This window comes from Caretta caretta, chromosome 8, assembly GCF_965140235.1.
Source record: "Caretta caretta isolate rCarCar2 chromosome 8, rCarCar1.hap1, whole genome shotgun sequence".
Classification (NCBI taxonomy): domain Eukaryota; kingdom Metazoa; phylum Chordata; order Testudines; family Cheloniidae; genus Caretta; species Caretta caretta.
In genome coordinates, this window is record NC_134213.1 from 2,590,558 (window position 1) to 2,610,173 (window position 19,616).

General features: G+C 42.9%; 1 protein-coding gene across 9 annotated transcripts in view; it reads left to right on the top strand.

Annotated features, from left to right (window-relative positions):
* The window catches only part of EBF1 (EBF transcription factor 1), a 330,802-nt gene that overhangs the window by 227,532 nt on the left and 83,654 nt on the right, over nucleotides 1-19,616 (top strand). For 5 of the 9 annotated variants that reach the window (XM_048861294.2, XM_048861296.2, XM_048861300.2 and 2 more), the window contains exons 9-10: nucleotides 10,582-10,715; nucleotides 18,230-18,356. In XM_048861294.2, coding sequence (XP_048717251.1) covers nucleotides 10,582-10,715; nucleotides 18,230-18,356 — 261 coding nt within the window. The remainder of the gene's footprint in view (nucleotides 1-10,581; nucleotides 10,716-18,229; nucleotides 18,357-19,616) is intronic. The other 4 variants (XM_048861297.2, XM_048861295.2, XM_048861299.2 and 1 more) reach the window with 1 other exon arrangement.

Here is a 19,616-nt window from a genome sequence, read left to right on the forward strand (position 1 = left end):
TACATGTGGATGAGCTGTTCAGAACCCTAACTCAAATCAATGCCTTGGAAGCCCCAAAATGGGATTCTCAAACTGTGCAGGGGAATGCCTATCTGGCCAGCATGGTCTAATCCTGAAGGCATGCTCACCTATGATCTGCCAGCCCCCGCTCCACCCCCCCCCCCCCCGGCCTCATCAGGAGGGCTGGAGGCAGGCATAGTACCCCCACAAAAGACAGCTGGGGCACGTCTGGCCTCTTTCCTCCCCATGCACTCGTGCTGAAGCAACCAACGTTGAGAACTGTCGAGGAAGGGGTTGAGTGGAATGCACAGGACCATTTTCATCCTTCTAATTTTAATCTTTGAAGTGTGCTGTTATAGTCTGGCTGTGGAACCCTGGGTAAGGAGGAGGTGTATTATATCCTTCATTATTTAATGCTGCCTTTTTCATTCCGTGCAATAATGTGTCTCAACTGCTGGCCAAAACCAGAAAGCTCTAGAAATAGGGTTTAGGTTAAAGGAATCCTCCAGGAAAGAGAAACACAGAGGAGTCAGCAAAGTGTAATTTCATTAGCTGAAGCTTCAGTAAAGATAAGAAAAGGAAACATTGGTTTTAAGTATTGATTGTAGCAGGAATATGACACCAGGGGATTTGCATTCCCAATTTCCGTTAAAATTAATGGGAACTGGCCATCCAAAATCTTAGGCAGCTTTGAAACTCTCAGTTAAAACCTTTAATTCCACTATTAAACCAGACCAAAACCCAGCCCACAAGCGTGGCATGATTTGTGAACTGTTTGACGATGATTATGTCCAGCACTGGTGTCACACAGATCCAGGGGGGAGCTGCCATTTTCAGAGTGGTGTGAATCGCTAAAACTCATGTATTATCATTCTTAAATACAGAGATGCCTAAACCAGGGGGTGGGGAATATTGCAGCCTCCTGCATGTGTTGTATAAAGCTACATGAGTAATCTTTTCAAGAGGGAAACCTCTGTTACCCTGTTTCCTGCATAGCAGCTGCTTATTGTCAGAGCTGAATAGGGAGGGGAGCCGACCATACTGCCACAGAGGAAAGCAGGAAAATCTTCATTTTACTAAGATAAACAGCAAATACGTTGTTTAGATTTGGAGGGAAGATTTAATGCTGTGGGTACAGTATGTGAAACACACTGTCACATTCTCTTTCCTTCAACTGTGAAACACACTGTCACATTCTCTTTCCTTCAACTCTCTATGACTAGTACTTTAGACACTTACTTATGGGGTGATCCGGCAGCCCTTATGTATGTGGCTAGGCTCAATAAAGTCAGTGGATCAAATTCAACTGTTTTCAAGTCTCTTTGGTGAAAAGCAAGTGGGATTTGGCTTCATAGGTGCAAAATCATGTTTTGATTTGAAATAGGAGGGATGGTAAGTGGGCAGATATCTAGGCCTCAGTCCTCCAAGGCAGCAAGTGCTGCTGATTAAAACAAAATAATTTCTCAGGGTGGGGAGCAGGAATTTCAGAAATGGTAAGGTTCCTAGTTTGATTTTTTTGCAACAATAATAGTTTATCTTTTCTAGGGCTGTCGATTAATCGCAGTTAACTCACGCAATTAACTCAAAAAAATTAATCACGATAAAAACATTAATTGTGATTAATCGCAGTTTTAATCACACTGTTAAATAGTAGAATACCAATTGAAATTTTATTAAATATTTTGGATTTTTTCTACATTTTAAAATATATTGGTTTAAATTACAACACAGAATACAAAGTGTACAGTTCTCATTTTATATTATTATTTTTGATTACAAATATTTTCTCTGTAAAATGATAAACAAATGAAATAGTATTTTTCAGTTCACCTCATACAAGTACTATAGTGCAATCTCTTTATTGTGAAAGTGCAACTTACAAATGTAGATTTTTTTTGTTAGATAACTGCACTCAAAAACAAAACAATGTAAAACTTTAGATCCTATAAGTCCACTCAGTCTTACTTCTTGTTCAGCCAATCGCTAAGACAAACAAGTTTGTTGACATTTACAGGAGATAATGCTGCCCGCTTCTTATTTACGTCACCTGAAAGTGAGAACAGACATTCACATGGCACTTTTGTACCTGGCATTGCAAAGTATTTACGTGCCAGATATGCTAAACAGTCGTGTGCCTTTTCATGCCTTGGCCACCATTCCAGAGGACATGCTTCCATGCTGATGATGCTCGTTAAAAAATAATGTGTTAATTACTCCTTGGGGGAGAATTGTATGTCTGCCATATATTTCATGTTATAGCAGTCTCGGGTGATCACCCAGCACATGTTATTCATTTTAAGAACACTTTCACTGCAGATTTGAGAAAATGCAAAGAAGGTACCAATGTAAGATTTATTAAGATAGCTACAGCACTCGACTCAAAGTTTAAGAATCTGAAGTGCCCTCCAAAATCTGAGAGGGATGAGGTGTGGAGCATGCTTTCAGAAGTTTTAAAAGAGCAACACTTTGATGAGGAAACTACAGAACCTGAATCACCAAAAAAGAAAATCAACCTTCTGCTGGTGGCATCTGACTCAGATGATGAAAATGAACATGCGTCAGTCTGCACTGCTTTGGATCGTTATCAAGCAGAACCTGTCATCAGCATGGACCCATGTCCTCTGGAATGGTGGTTGAAACATGAAGGGACATATGAATCTTGAGCGCATCTGGCATGTAAATATCTTGCGATGCCGGCCTACAACAGTGCCATGCGAATGCCTGTTCTCGCTTTCAGGTGACATTGTAAAGAAGAAGAGGGATAGCATTATCTCCTGCAAATGTAAACAAACTTGTTTGAGTGATTGGCTGGACAAGAAGTAGGACTGAGTGGATTTGTAGGCTCTAAAGTTTTACATTGTTTTATTTTGAACGCAGTTTTTTTAATATAATTCTATGTTTGTAAGTTCAACTTTCATGATAAAGAGATTGCACTACAGTACTTGTATTAGGTGAATTGAAAACTACTGTTTCTTTTGTTTTTTACAGTGCAAATATTTGTATTCAAAAATAAATAGAAAGAGTGAGCACAGTACACTTTTTATTCTGTGTTGTAATTGAAATCAATCTATTTGAAAATGTACAAAACATTCAAAATATTTAAATAAATGGTATTCTATTATTGTTTAACAGTGCGATAAATCATGTGATTAATTGGATTATTTTTTTAATTGAGCAGTTAATCACAATTAATTTTTTTAATCGCTTGACAGCCCTAATCTTTTCAAAACTTTTTTTTTTTTTTGTGTGTGGAAAAATGATCATTTTCAGCTCTAGAAAAAAGAAATCCCACAGTGTGACTAAGCTGAGTGGTCAGAATGGGGAATGCAAGCAGCCCACAGTGAATGATGAATAGGAAAGAAATTCATAGAAAGTTAAAAGAAAAGTAAAATTTGCAGGAGGGGAAACAAATTTTCATGAAAATTGCCATTTTTGAAAATGGCCAAGAGGCAAGATTCTCAGCCCCTTCCGTTCCCACAAAGGGTGAGCATGGGGGCCTGGGTTCTGTAGAGCACTTCAGTGAAGTTCAGTGGGACTTAAGTACTTGCATAAATGCTTTGCTGAATCAGGGCCCAAATGGGGCAGGAGGTGAGGACTCTCAGCACCTTGCTGGATCAAGCCTGTAAACTCGAGTTTAGTCAGTGGCTGATTTCCATGAAGAGTTTTGGCCAGAGGTTCTAGCTTGGAAAATGTAAAATAAAAGTAAATACATGTCATTTCAGGCAGACATTTTAATCTTACCTGACTTTTAAAATTTCCTTGAGACGTATGGAAGCTGTATCTGAATTCCCAACTTTACCTGGCTATATGCAATTGCACTGTGTTTGCCTATCAGAGTCCGTCCTATGAAAAAAATGCAAGCCCACATCCCATAATTTTAACTCCTGTTGTGTTGATGCAACTGTTGCCAGAGCCTCCTCTCTGGATAATGAAGGGCGAAACAATATTTCATGATACAAACGGCACACCGGCTCACTCCTACAGTCTCGAGCACAAACGAGATATTAATCATAGCGCAAGTAGATTCTAGAAACAAAATAAGAGCAGCCCCAGAACCCTGCTGGTAGCTGTGCATCCTGCTAATTCACCTCGGGGAGCATGAACCTCTGAGCTCAATTAACCCTTCTTCCTGAAGCCACCCATAAACCCTGAAGTAAACACCATTTTCCCTCTGGCCCCTCTTTTCTATCAGTGACATAGATCATTTCTACGGTGCGGGTAAAATGTAATTCCTACTTATAAATTCAGGTCCCTAATGAAGAGTCTGATAGGTCTGGTGCATGTGTGCGGGGCACTTGACTCACTCTCGCATTGATTCTGTAAATCAGGATGTTTGATGGTCCTGAAGGCATCTGCTGTTTCTTCTGTCTTCCGTTGCTCTTTGAGTCTCCAGTGAAATTGTCTGCATGCAGAACATTAGTTGTTAAATATGTACGAGAGGCTGTAAGGGTTTTTTATTATTATTATTACTCCTGGTCTCCCTCCCTCCCAACCATTGTTCAGAGGCAAATTGGAAATCTGGTAATTAGGCCCTGACTCGTAGTGTAGTATTAGCGGCCCAAGCCAAAGTTCAACACCCTGAAATGAAATTTAAACCAATTAATCTGTTAGATTTTTATCGCTTGTCCGTGTTTTCTCAGCAATTCCCCCAGCACGTGGCCTTTGATCAACTCTCATACAAAAGGTAAAATGTGTGCCTGCTGCTAGCGAGATGGGGCTGACATTAACATGGCACTCATAAAACAATCAGAGCAGTGAAGCCTTCAAACAGACAGGGCATAGTAATATTTAATAAAAGCGCACACATAATCTTCAGAATTAGCATTTTGTGCCTTGCAGTACCTTTGGGAGAAGAGCTTTTATTTGTGGAGTGATCATTATTATAACAAAGAAGAGCTACCTAATAATTTCCACTTTAACTCTGCAATATGCCACAAGCATTTCTGAACCATTATGCTAAACTGTGGCGGGGTAATCATTTTATTGTCACAGTTTGAAGGAAGGAAAGTCTCCTCTACTTTGGTGTCTGGGGGGAAAAAGCAGACATACATACACATACATACACACCCAACTCCTCGGTGGAAAAAAAAACTTTTCTCTTCTCTTTTGTTTCTTATGCGCTGAAGTTGGTACATAGCATCCAGTTGTGGAAAGTTGTGAAAATTCACCAACACTCCAGAAAAGAAGGGGAAGATTTTTCAAAAGCACCTAAGTAGCATGAGTTCCCTTGAAAGTCAATGGGATTTGTGCTCCTAAATCCCTTAAGCGTTTTTGAAAAATCTCTCCCTGAGGATGAAATCCTTGCTCTATTGAAGGCAGTGGCAAATCTCCCAGACTTCACCCTAGATGCTTAACATCTCTCTCTGTTAATACAGATAGCAGGAGCTGCACAGCAAAACGCATGTCAACATTTATTTTTCTCAATGTCTTGCAAGGAATGAGAGGATCTCGTTAATGCTCATAACCACAAGCAAACTTTTATGGGTGTAGGATATGGCCATATCATCTTCAATCAGGAGTGGCAAGGTTCACATGTGCTGTTTGAGAGGTTGCAGTTAATGTGGTCTCCCGTGTTTATTCAATCCAGAGACTCTGCTTTGAGAAGATGCTGTGAACGGAGTACACTCACACTGAATGTCTGAGTGATTTTTTTTTTTTTAAATGGCATCTGGCAGTGACACTTACAAGCTCTTTTGGTTCAGGATACAGTTGGGTTGTCTGCCTTTCATTATTTAAAGTGTGTGTGCATTCACTGTTGTTTATTATGATAACTCTTACGGAAGCTTGGAATTGAATTCTGCCCTGTTTTATCTAGTGGGCATGTGTCACTACTTTACTGTTAGAGTTGGTCAAAAAATTTTCACTGACAGGTTTTCCTGATGAGATGTGGAGTTTCGTCGAAAACAAAATTATTCACAGAAAATGTCAATTTCAGTGAAATTTTTCGGGTTTTTGATAGGAAAATTCAAAGCAAAACTTTTAATTTCAAATGAACATTTGGAACTTTTGAACTGTGAACATTTTGAAACGACATTTTTGTTGTGGTTGAAAATGTTAACATTTTTCATTTTGATATTTTGGAATGAAACTTTTTGGAACTTTTTGTTCTGCAGTTCCCCCTCCCCCCCCATTTAAATGTTTTGTACTGTTTTGGAACCAAAGCAAATGTAGAAATATCAGAATTTTCCACAGGACATTATTCAGTTTTCTCGTCCATTTTTGTAGCGTTGCTGATAAGTAAATACCTCCCAGGAAGATAAATACAGTTAAAGATGCCAAATGATTAACAGATATACGCGGCACTGGGAGCTGGACCGTGCCTGCCCTGGTGCTGAGGCAATAAATAGTGGGCGGGTGTTGAAGTTCCAGTGAGCTGCTCCCCCATGTGTCACTTGCACTGTGCTGGTGCTGGATACTTTGGGAGCACTGCATTTCCATAACTCTTCCAGTGCCGGGCTGTGACTTGTGCAGTGATGTAGACCTTTACATTTACAAACCAAATATGTTTAAAACAAAACACTGTGGGTGCATGGGGGGAAGGTGGGAGGTGTAACTTGAAAGTGTATTGCCCCAAAGGGGAGAGATCCTATGGCTCCATGAACAATCAGAAATGCAACCCCACTGTAAACGGATCACATCTCCGGTGACGCACACTGTATTTCTAAAACGAGTCCCTTGTTCACTAATTTGCCCCAACCTGAGTTCAGGTCCTCAGGGTACTATATTTCCAGTGCTATTGTTGACAATTTCACTAAGGTAGTTAAATGTGTGTGTCATGTTAAATGTTTGAGAGAGGAGGTGAGGGAGGGAATATCTTTTCTCGGCCCAACTTCCTTTGGGGGGAGAGACACGTTTTTGAGCTTTCATGTTCACCATTCACTGGGACTGGTCACATGTGCACAAGTGCCTTGATTAATCAGAGCTCAGAGCCTCAATTTGGGAAAGCGTCTGGGCAGCTCCTTAAAGTTCCATTGATCTTGATAGGGCATAGACATATGCTTCAAGTTAAGCAGGTAACGTAAATGTTTGCCGGATCAGAGCCAAACATGTAAAACAGTGCAAGGAATTCAGCGCCCTTCACTGATTTCCATGTTGAGGATACAAAAGAAAAGTTGCAAGGTAAACATCAAGACGGTACGGACCTGTAATTGGGTCTCGCAACTACAAAAAATATTTTACGTTCATTTTAAAGATGAACTGAATCTGTAATTGTGAAGGCTGCATACTGTTTCAGTTAATGATGTAGGGTCTCAAATAGTTTTTATGACTGGAGTGGTTTTTTTTTTTGAAGTTTGTCTTCTAGTCCTTAAGAAGAGTAGCTCCTCTTGCTGACATGTGGAGAACTGATTATGTTTGGATTTTTATTGCAGTGTGCATACCCACCGTCAACTATAAATATCAAGAATTGTGTAATTTGGAATTGATTTTAATTTTTATTGGTGAAATGATTGGATTTTGTGAAAGGGCTAGATGACATTTAGAAAAGCTGGTTTCGTGGTAAGTCCATTGCTGTGAGCTCACTCAAAAGGAAAACGTTTGGTTTGGGCTTTCCAAAGTTTTTATGCACAGTTTTATGCGACAAACGTGAATCCAAATTAAACATATTGAAGTTACTTCTGTGTGTGTGCTGCCTTTTCATGCCTGTAATTTTAGGATGTTTCTTTTGTTAGTTCATGTAAAAGTTGAAGTGCTGCCCACTGCCAAGTTTGGAGCAATGTAATGATTTTTGGCTGGGGTTTTTTTCATGTTAGCTGGCACGCCCATCATCTTAAGTAGTGGAAAAGTTTGTGCCTGACTCTTACAGCCTTTGGCAAGTGGCGACAGGGTCTGTTTGCATCCCATGTACATCATCTGTCACTCTGGAGCTTTTCTGCATCAATATCCACAGAAACATCTCATGCTAGTGGCGATTCAACAAGTTCCAATTCCTTCCTTATTCCCATCCCCTTGCCCGCCCACCTTCCCAGTTGGCTCAGCGGAGTGGTCTTGTTGGGTGCATCAATTCAACTCCTACCATCTGGCACTTACCTAATGAATAACATTAATACCTAGTGTTTCTTTAGCGCTTTGTGTTAAAAATGGTTTAAAGCACGCTGCCTGCCACGGTCTCTTTTATTTCCTTGTTTTATTTACTTCCTTTAGGTTTAGACCAAAAAAATACCCGCACACAAGTTCTGAGCACCATGGCAATTATTTCAAATGACTAAACCAGGGGTCTCAAACTCAAATGACCATGAGGGCCACATGAGAACTAGTACATTGGCCCGAGGGCCACACCACTGACCACCCCACCCCATGCTGCCCCTGCCCCGCCCCCACTCCACCCCTTCTGTGAGGCTCCGCCCCTGCCCAGTCTCTTCCCACCCCTTCCCTGCCCCCATTCCAACCACTTCCCTGAAATCGCCACCCCAACTCTGCCCCCTCCCTGCCCTCAGGGGGTGCAGGAGGGGTGCAGGGTGCGGCAGGGGGCTCGGGGCAGGGGCTCGGGGTTCAGGGTGGGGCAGGGGATCAGGGTGCGGCAGGCAACTCAGGGCAGGGGGGGGTACGGGGTGCAGCAGGAGGCTTAGAGCAGGGAGTCGGGGTGCAGGAGGAGTGCAGCAAGGGGCTCAGTGCAGGGGGTTCGGCTACAGGAGGGTTCGAGGGGTGGATCCGGCTTGGCACGCACCGGGGGCAGGGCAGGCTGCCTGCCTGCCTGCCCTGCCCCCTTGCCGCTCTGGGAAGCGGCCAGGACCTGGGTGGGGGGCACAGGGGTCTGTATGTTGCCCTGGCTGCACCTCCAGGTACCTTCCCCGATGCTCCCATTGGCTGGGAATGGGGAACCGCGGCCAATGGGAACTTTGGGGGAGGTACCTGGAGGAGCGGACAGGGCAACACACAGACCCCTGTGGCCCCCCCCCGGCCTCCCCCAGGTCCCGGCCGCTTCCCAGAGAGGCAAGGGGGGGCAGGCAGGAGGGGAGCCTATCCTGCCCCCGGTGCACGCTGGGCCGGAGCCGCTCTAGGTAAATGCTGGGGGGGCAGGGAGGCTGCGGGGAGCTAGCGGACGGCAGGAAATAGCCCCACGGACCGCCGCGTGTTTGAGACTCCTGGACTAAACCAAACAGACAGTTCAATCTGCCAAGCCTTTCTACTAACATGCAATCCATGATCAGCTGCTAATGACCTCCACATAAATTGGCCTATAGCTGCAGATTGAGGACCCCATTCTCAGTGAAGCTATGCCAGTAGACGTAGGGGTGAAATGCTGGCCTCAATGAGCAAAACTCCCATTTGACTTCAGTAGGGCCAGAATTTCACCCCAATGGAGGACCTGGCCCCTCGTTTATTTCTAATACAGGCCTCTTTTGTAAAACTTATACTTATTGATGGGTTGGTTTTTTAAACAATTCCTCTTGTATAGCTGTTCAAGGAATAGGCACAAGTGACATATTGTGCACAAATATAATGTAAGGATTGGGTCCCACATTCTTTGTCCACACAGCGCCTTAGATGGGAGTACTGGGTGGTATGCAGGATCAAGTCCTATGCTGCTCTCCGTCTGTGCCCATATCTCTAATATCTCTGCCCAGGTCTGGCTCTTGAGAGTCTGCTACTGCAGGCAAATTGGCAAATGGCCACTCCATCAGCCTGCACTGACGCAGTTAACTGAGGGCCTGTTTGTCCTCTCGTTTGCATTGTTTTTACAGCAGCATAACGCCATTGGATTCAGGCCAGTTAACTCCTGATTTACTCCAGTGTAAGTGCAGAGAATCAGGCTATAAATATTTTGCTGCCCTGTTCTGCCTGCATGCAGTGCTCAGCTCGCTTGTGACTCTAAAGTCCTAAAACCTACAGGGTGTTGTGGCAGACAGGTCTAGCCCTGAGTGCTGACAGCTTTAACTCTGACTGCCCTCTCAGCACCCTCACGAAAGGTACATAGCCTATATCGTGCAGGAAAGGCAATATGTGAGAGTGGAGGTTTGCTGTGCACACGTGGCAGGGGACTTCTTCTGTCTGAAAGTGCATTGCACATCTTTCTTAATTGCACGATTTTTGACCTGGTAGCAGATATTTATTTTGACAGTTGCTGCAGGATTGCAGCGCGGCAGGGTAGTTTGACCTTGGAGCAGCGTGGATCTTGTTGCAGAAGAATTAAAGTAATATAGTTGTGTGCCCTTTTTTATTTAACGAACATTTTCTGTAGTATTTATGGTTAGTTTATATTGTAATGGACAATAAAGGTAGCCGGATTATCTTTTTGTTGAATCAAGTACTCAGCATTTAAATATACACTAACTATCGGAATATGTTCTGTTTTACCGTCGGTCTATGTCTATCATGCTGTGAGTTTCTTCGCCTAGGCTAAAAAACTGTTTATTGTCTTGACAGAAGCACAAAGACAAAAATTAATGGGCAAAAAAAAATCTCCTCTCCAAAGATCTAATTGGGGGCACATGCACATGCAAGGAAGAATGAGCTTTCTGGAATCTTCATGTTAGTGGGGGGAAGGGAGGGAATGAAAGCTCCCCCCCCCGCTCAAGTTGTCTGTCATTAAAATCCAGTTCTAACAGCCAAATACTTCTCTTTTTCATGTGTGTTGAAAAGCAGCTACACCATGTATCAAAGCTATCAGCCCGAGTGAAGGATGGACTACAGGAGGTGCCACTGTCATCATCATAGGAGACAATTTCTTTGATGGGTTACAGGTCATATTCGGCACCATGCTGGTCTGGAGTGAGGTAGGTGTTGTCTGAACGTTAATGTCTAATAGCTTTGTCTAGTTTATAGTAGGCCTGTCTTTCTTCTGGGCCCAAAGCTAAATCAGCAACAAAGGTTTAGATGTGAATTCCTTCTTTTGCTCCTCCAGTTCTGTGCAAACAGGATCAAATTTGCAAGTGGCACAAATCCAGTGTAGCCAGTGTAGCTGCACCTGCTTACATCAGAGCTGAATTTAGCCCAGTCGCTTTTATTTCAGGGAGGAGTAAAGGATAAGCTCTCATCTCTGTGAAGGATTCTGCATTTAACATGACAGTGGTCCAGGGCCCAATGAAATAAAGATGTGCGAGATCTTGATTTTTCAGAGGTGCTATGTACCGGAAGCGCTCATTTGCTTCACCGGGGGGTACAGAAGCCCAAAACCTCAGAATAGCAGGTCCTAAATTCTAGTTATTTTGTTCTAAGCATCAACTGGAGAATTTTCATTTGATATACTGAACTGTACCCACTGTGGGAAAGTATCCCACCAACCGGAGTCCTTCATGCTTCAAAGCAAGCCTTTCTTCTCTCTCATTTCTGTTTTTTTTACTCTATTCCATTGCTCATTTTTCTTAATTTCCTTCTCCATCTCTTCTCTCATATTATGGGTTTTTAATTCTGTTGTTTCCCAAACACCAGTGAAACATTACATCACAAGAGATATCAACAGAACTATCCTCCTGTAACATACAGGCCCACAGAAATCCATGCAAAACTCCCACTGATTCTCTGGCACCAGGATACTTCCGACAGAGTGACTTAGATGTTGCATTCATGAGGCTTTAAAGGCAGCATTGGAAGTTTTACCTCGAGTTGATATTTATGTGACTTTAGTACTGCAGTAAACCTCCTAATGTTAGTTACAAGCCAGCATTACTGCATTAATTATATAAATACACACCCAGTGACATTGAGATCATGGCACGATAGTCAAGGTTCCTTGGTAATCAGGTGCAGAGTTGCCTTTTGTGATTCCTAAACTAAATAGGATTAAGTCAAAAAAGCTTAAAAGAGAGGCTTGCCTCCCCCTCCCTTTCTTCTTAATCCCCAGGACTGTACATTTTAAATATTAAATCAGTCCTATAATTTGCTTCAGATATTACCCTTTTACCCCGGGTGAGTCTGCTACACATTTGGGAGCAATTTCCATAGGAAGGGTGCCCTCTACAATTTGCAGTGGACTTCACTTCTCTCTCTCTCATTCCCCCCTCATGGAAGACCAGTGCAGATGGATGAAAGGGTATTATTACAAAGCAGATGTAATAAATGGGATCTATTTTGAAGCCCTTATGTAGACCAAGCTTCCCACTGACTTCAGTGGGGGCTTTGCTTGTATGAGGGTCTGCAGGAATGGAGCCATTATAGTTAAAGACTTTTAATGGGAAAGGTGAAGAGGTTAGGAAGGGAAGAGGGTGTAGAGGCTGCAGCAGGAAATGTACCTAAGATTGGCTTTTCCATTTTAAACTCCAGTTCTAGTGATTAATAAAGGTAATTGGTTGGTAGCTTCAGAGATTGCCAGGTTGAAAGCTGGTGAATCAATTGTTATTGTGGATGGTGGAAAGGCCTTGTCATCAACTCAGACTATGGGAAAATTCAGACTGAAAGGAGTTAGTTTGTTTCTTTGTGAATTTTAGAGAGTGGGTTGTAATTGGGCTTAGAATGGAAATTGTTTTACAGCCTTCACTATAAAATTGTTACTGCAGTTCTGTAACCTAGAAATGGAATATGAAAATCCCAAAGGGAAAAGATATGACTGTGGAAAGAACCAGGAGTCCATTAAAAGCAAACCTGGAAATGCGTGAAGGTAGCTGAATGATCTCTAAATAATTCAAACTACACACAGTATCCACATACACAAGACAGGATAAGCCAGCCATTATATTTTCTCCTTTCGAAACATGTCCACTGGATTTTCAGTACCCAAAGTGAAGGTAGCTATCCAGTACGAATGTTTTAGCTGCCCTTTGCTAGAGGAAGAAATGAAGCTCTTCAGATTTCTGGATTTGATTTGCAAGCGCAAAACTCAGAGCAGGCTTGTCAGAAGTTTTGCAAATGTGAGGCTAGCTTTGAGCAAACCTGGTTGGATTTATGATTTTATTTTCAAAACCATATGAAACGTTTAGTTTCTCATGATTTTGCCATAGAACCAAGTGAAGCTTGGTAGTTTTTGACCAAGCTGCACAAAACCCAAAGCAATACTTGAGTTTTGGGAGGAAAGCAAACCCATGTGGATGGAAACCCAAGAAATTAGACCCAGTCCTACAAACAGTCCATTCACTGTGCTCTCCTTGGCAGCACTAGGAGTTCTGATTGCAGTGGACTTAAGGGACTAGGACAAATGTTTGGACTAAGCACAATTTTGCAGAGCTCTGCTAACCACTAAATTACCTCGGACACCAGTAAGCTCTTCTCAAGTTTAATATGGGATACACGTGCAACTTTATTTACATGGACTATACTGGCATAGAAAAAGTAGGTAGGGCTCCAGCCTTGGTCTCAGGACACCTGGGTCCAATTTCTTGCTCTGCCACAGACTTCCTGTGTGATCTTGGGCACATCACTTAGGGCCAGATTTTTTAAAGTATTTAAGCACCCAACTCGCATTGATTTCAGTGGGAGCTAGGCACTTAAATACATTGAAAATTCAGGCTCTTTGTGGCTCTGGGCTTCAGTTCCCCATCTCTGATACGGGGTAGCAACACTGCTGTACCTCACATGGGTGCTCTCAGGATAAATAAACATTAAAGATTGTAGGGTGCTTTGATAGTATTGTAATGGGGACCACGTAAGTACCTAAGATAGATAGATATTTCCAATACAATTCCCATCACATGTCAGACGCAAGGTAAAAAGAAAAAAGTTAATTTAAAATTTTTTATTGCTGTCAAGCTGTATATGTTATAAATAATTTGGAATGTAAATAACATAGTTTTAATTTATTTTACATGTAGTCAAGGTTTGCAATTGAAATATTCAGAGGCTTGAAATGGAGTTGATTATGTTAAAGAAGCAGATTTAAAATGATTTCTTGAAACACATATTTATTATTTAAAGCTATATTTTAGTTGTAAACACTCTAACATAATTACAACCTTTCCCAGATAGAGGAGAGCTAAATAAAAACTTAATTTGTCACATTAATTTTGTGCAGAAATGCAGATACCTTAAGCCACTGAGTTCAGTTCATCTTTAACTCTCATAGTACTTTAAAAATATCACATTTTAAAATCATTTTCATAAAGAATAGTGAAATGGGCTCTCTAATACCTTTCTCCATGTGACTTCGGAAACTGACAAACTATTTTGGTATAGGTTTCAGAGTAGCAGCCGTGTTAGTCTGTGTCCGCAAAAAGAACAGGAGTACGTGTGGCACCTTAGAGACTAACAAATTTATTTGAGCATAAGCTTTCGATAGCTACAGCTCACTTCATCGGATGTAGCTCATGAAAGCTTATGCTCAAATAAATTTGTTAGTCTCTAAGGTGCCACAAGTACTCCTTTTATTTTGGTATAGTTTGCGCACATTGGAACTGGGCAAATGACTCACAACAAATAATCTATTCAACAAACTTCATCTCTTTCTGTTTGAGGACAGTCTTGAACAGACTGATTTGTTCCTCAGAATTTGTTCCTCAGTGAATGTTCTTGGTTTGTGAATTGTTGTGAGTATTCCACATCCGAGCTGCTGATTAGACGCATGGGAGTTTCTGGCCCCTGATTGGAGGAGTTTAACTCTTGGAATCAGGTTTCAGGGCCAATACTCGTGACTATGAATTCAAAATTAGTTTCTCATCAATATTGTGCAATATTTGCTTAAAATTGATTGTTTCGTTGAACATTCTCCTGCCCGGGAACATTCCTGCATCTCCACAGAGTCAGCTGGAAATGTGCTTTTTACTTTTATGCTGAGAAAAGATGGAAACCCCCTGATATACCAGCTCCGCTACCCTTGCACAGCACAGAAGCTGGGATTGATTTTTATGCTGCTGAATCAAATTCTATGGCCAAGATTTCCAAAGCTAACTATTAATTTTGGGCGCCTCAATTTTGGAGGGCCCAGTTCGGGACCCTTTAATGGAGCCTGGTTTTGAAAAAGTGCTGGGGCTTTCGCCTTCTAAGTATCGGGGCTCTTTAAAACATCTGAGGCTGGGCATCCAAAATCACTTAGGAAAATTAGGCCTAAACCTCTGTGCAGACCCTGTTGGGCTCAAGGCTGCTTCTGTTGGAAACAGCAAAACTCCTACTAACTTAAATGGGTCCAAGATTTTGTTTTTTTGTCCTCACTTCTGTTTTAATGGCCCTCTTTATAAAGAATCCAAAGTAAATTTCTGACCAATTGTAATCACTTCTGTAACCACAAATCAGTGCTCACAGAGGCAAAAATAGACTAGTGACTAAACGTAACACCATCTTCTTAACTTTATATAATGCCACTTTTTTCTTTTAAGAAAATAACCTGGCAGTCTCCATAGTGTGAAATGATGCTGCATCACACAAGAATGTCTAGAATATATTAGCAAACCAAAAAAAAAAAAAAAGAAAGAAAGAAAGAAAAGAGGCTTGTTGCACAAATACAAACCCTAATATGTGTTGGATTTTAAAGCACAAATTCCTCCCTCTCTTTTGAAGACCTCTGTATCTGTGGTATTAATCCTATCCATTCTGGGTCCCAACTGACGTTAAGAGAGATGATATAAAATAGCCGATGCAGATGCCAGAAATTTAGCCCAGTTTAGTTAAATATCCCAGGAGAGAGGGGCCCAGTGCTAAGTTGATGTCCAGATCAGACTTGCCCCAAAGTTTGGGGGAGGCGGAAGTTAATGTGGGGTTTGGGTTTAATCTCTGAATCACAGAGCCTGCTTCTTGGCATATCTCTATTCTGACTGTTAATTATTTGTCCTATCACTGCATCTAGACTCTGAAGTGCCTGTCTGAGATCAGGGCCCTACTGTAGATACACATAGACATCCCCTGTCCTGAAGATCACACAAGGTAGAGAGACTAGACTAGGAGGAGTGGGAGGGGACCGGAAGCAGGGGCAGAGAGGCGAAGTGACTTGCCCGGTAGGTCATTGGCATTATGGCATAGCTAGTAGGACCCGGGGATGAAATCCTGGCCCCACTGAAGTCAATGGCAGTTTTGCTGTTGATTTGAACAGACTCAGGGTTTCACACTAGGTCTCCTGAGTCCCAGTCCGGGGCCTTATCCACTGGATCACAATGCCTGTCATCATGCTGTCTCTCATCATGTGTGACTACTGTGAGGCGTTTGTCCCACTGATGTCAATGGAACCACCCAGGGTAGTAAAAGTTCCTGGCATGGACCAGACCCTTAGATTGCAAGTTGGATTCATAGAGCTAGGCAGCAAATTTGTAAGTGCCATGGAATTCAGTTCTCACTTCAGTTCCTGTATGGTGATCAGTATTCCTCAGGGCAGTGAAAGCAATCTAACCGGATCATTTACGTTTCTGATCCTTGAATGCAGTCTCTCTGAGGCAGAGACTGCCTCCTTTGTTACTTGTCTGTACTGTACCTAGCACGGTGGGGCTCTGGTTTTGCCTGGCGTTCATAGGTGCAGTGGTGTTATAAATAACAATTAATAATGATCCTGAGAAGGCAGTTTACTGAACCTTTCCCTAGACACTAAAGACAATCCCTGACATGTCACCCAGCATTAAGCACTGTTGGTGGTTGTGACCTCTTGCAGACCGATGTCGAGCATGCTTGTTTATAAAATGGAATTACTTGATCCCTTTTCATACCCACCAAGGTCTAAATTAGACATGAACAAAATATAACCCAGGCATCCTGGAACATAGGACTTTAGGCATAAAGTTCACCCTTTGAGAATGTGTGGGTGACAGTGTTGTATGTAGAAAAGGAGGACTTGTGGCACCTTAGAGACTAACAAATTTATTTGAGCGTAAGCTTTCGTGAGCTACATGCATTCGGTGAAGTGAGCTGTAGCTCACAAAAGCTTATGCTCAGATAAGTTGGTTAGTCTCTAAGTGCCACAAGTCCTCCTGTTCTTTTTGCAGATACAGACTAACACGGCTGCTACTCTGAGTGTTGTATATGTGTGGCTTTAAACACAGCTAAATATACTTACTTCAGATGACAAAGGAAAACCAAACTGTTTGTTTGTGAAGAACCAACCAGCAAACTTGCTGAGCTCTTCCCATCTCTCACTATGTAACAGTGTGCCATAAATAGGACAGGCACTTCTTGGGAACCAGGGAAGAGGTCTTGGAAAATGCCACAAGCTATACTTAAAGACCACAAAAGTGGTGACAGACCAGTAAATGCTGAGAAATTCTAAGCTGTGGGTAGCCGTTGCCTCTTCAGATCAAGCCATCCTGGAGGGGAAGAGGCACAGAATGATGTGATGGGGGGTAGCACGTCAGTCTTTAATGTTAAAGTCCTTGGCTGTTTTTCAAAAGATGTCTTAGACATGGCACAACCAGCATAGGGCGAGCTGTAATAGCTAATGAGCCTGACTTGGCACTGCTGCGCCCCCTGGGTAATCAGTTACATCACTACAAGATGAGGGTGAGAGGCTCCCAAATGAAATTGGTAGCTTGCTGTGCACTCAGTTGGTACAGAGGTGAGTGCTGGCAGACTCAGAGTTAGCATGTTTCAATGTTTGGAATGGCACATGTTCTCCAGTGACTCTGAAGGCCTAGTGCACTTCACGTTCAGACTGTATGTGCTGTATTGCAATGGTCCTTGTTCAGACACTTAAAACTTATACGGCTGACATTTTTGGGGTTGGGAAGGAATTTTCCCACAGGCCAGATAGGCAAAAAAACAAAACAACCCAAGGCCCCTGCCATTGTCTGCACCCTGGGGAATGGATTGCTTGCTAGAATCATCCGGGTATATCTCACTAAATCAAATCCTTGCCCTAGCAGGGGCTTCAGGCACTGGTGCTCCTTGGGTGCGTCTCTGCCTGTGGCCCACAGTCATTTAGTTCTCTGAAGGCTGTAATATTTTATTCTAATCCAGGTTATTGGGCTCAATGGAGGGGTAACAGGGTGGAGTTTAGTAGCCCATGATGTGCAGGAGGTCAGAGCAGATGATCTGGTTGGTTCTTCTGGTCTTAAACTCTGTGGCTCTGTGACTCTATTTAACGCATCCATCATCTTATTGTAAAGTATACTTGTTGGTGCGAGGACTTGAACTTGGTATTGCCATGATCCCTGCATGTGCTAGGTGTGCTTATTGCATTCAGGCAGGCTTAATTTTCCCACTAGGAAGCATGTGCCTACCATGTATGAAAACAGAGATAATGTTGTTTTGGCTGGGAAGGAGAACGCTTGTAAATATTGGTGTCACTGGCTTTTATGTGGGTTACATCAAGACTGTATTCAAACATTGACAGGTTAATTACACGTTTCAAAGCTTTGTTTACTGAGCTCTAGGAAGAAAGTGTTGTTAAAGAAGAATTCTGCATCTAACTGTGCTTTTTTTTCCCCCCTCTCCCGATGGTGTCTTCTAGCTGATTACCCCTCATGCAATCCGAGTTCAGACACCTCCCCGACATATCCCTGGTGTGGTAGAAGTCACATTGTCCTACAAGTCTAAGCAGTTCTGTAAGGGAACACCTGGAAGATTCATTTACACAGGTAAGCGTGCGTTCGTATTAGCTACAACATGTACAGCTAGGGCATCGGGCTCTCAGGCACTCTATGGGATGTTGCTGTCATTCCTTAAAAGCTGCGCTGAGTTTTGCAGTTGTGGCTGAGTGTATTTGCCTCTGTCTCCTCCCGGAAGGGGGAATGAAAGGAGGAGGAGACTCAGGAGACAAGCAGGTACATGGGTATCATGGTGGCAAGCGCTGTATCCATGCCTAGACAGACAAACAGGGAGAGCGCGAGGCCCAAAACATCAAAAGGCACGTAGAGCATCCCACCCAGGAGTCTGTCTACACTACAGAGAGACCTCTATTAAATGCAAGCAGCCTGTGATATCCTCATCTGATGCAGGGACAGCAGCACATCTGTCATATCCAGGCCTCAGCGATTTCCCAAGCAGAAGCATGTTGGCCTGCCCACAGCTACAATGCTGCACTGTTGTGTTTGTCTCTGCATTCTAGGAAGTCTGGGCAGCCGCCCCATGCTGCCTCAGCTCCTGTTGCCAGGGTTAGAGAACGGAGGTGCACTGGTGCTGAACTGTATTGCATCTGGGGATATTCCTGCCTCCAGCGTCTCTGGGTGGGAGATGGGCGGAGCTGGTTTTAAAGACACTGCCAGGAGGTCCCATACAGTTAGGAACCTTATTAACCCTTAACATGCGTGGATAAGAACTATCCTTAAAATAGTTCAGGCGGTAAAATAGCTACTGACTTTATAAAAATGTGTCGTGTCGATCCCATAGGACCCAGCTGCACTACAAAAAATAATGTCATTGGACCAGCTTCCACCCTGCTTGTCCCTAAATGTGGTTTGAGGGTGCCTAGACCTACAGTGTAGACAGCGCTACGTGTTCTTTAACTGTGTTCCCGAGTTGTGGCAAAGACTTAGCCAGTATAGATCCCTTCTCCCTTCCTGTTATCTCCCAGAACATTACATATAAGGTATATTCTAAAAGCTCGTGGCTATGAGACACATTTCAAGCACACTAAGACCCAGATATTGCTCTTGATATGTGCCGAAGGACTAGGGTGACCAGATGTCCCGATTTTATAGGGACAGTCTAGATTTTTGGGTCTTTTTCTTATATAGGCTCCTGTTACCCCCCACCCGCTGTCCCAGTTTTTCACATTTGCTGTCTGGTCACACTACCAAGGACGTCTATCAGAGCTGCACGTAGGGGTGGAGGGCAGACTATGGGCTTTTGTGTACCAGCTGGATAGGCTAGTTTTGGTGTGATTTCATTAACGCAGA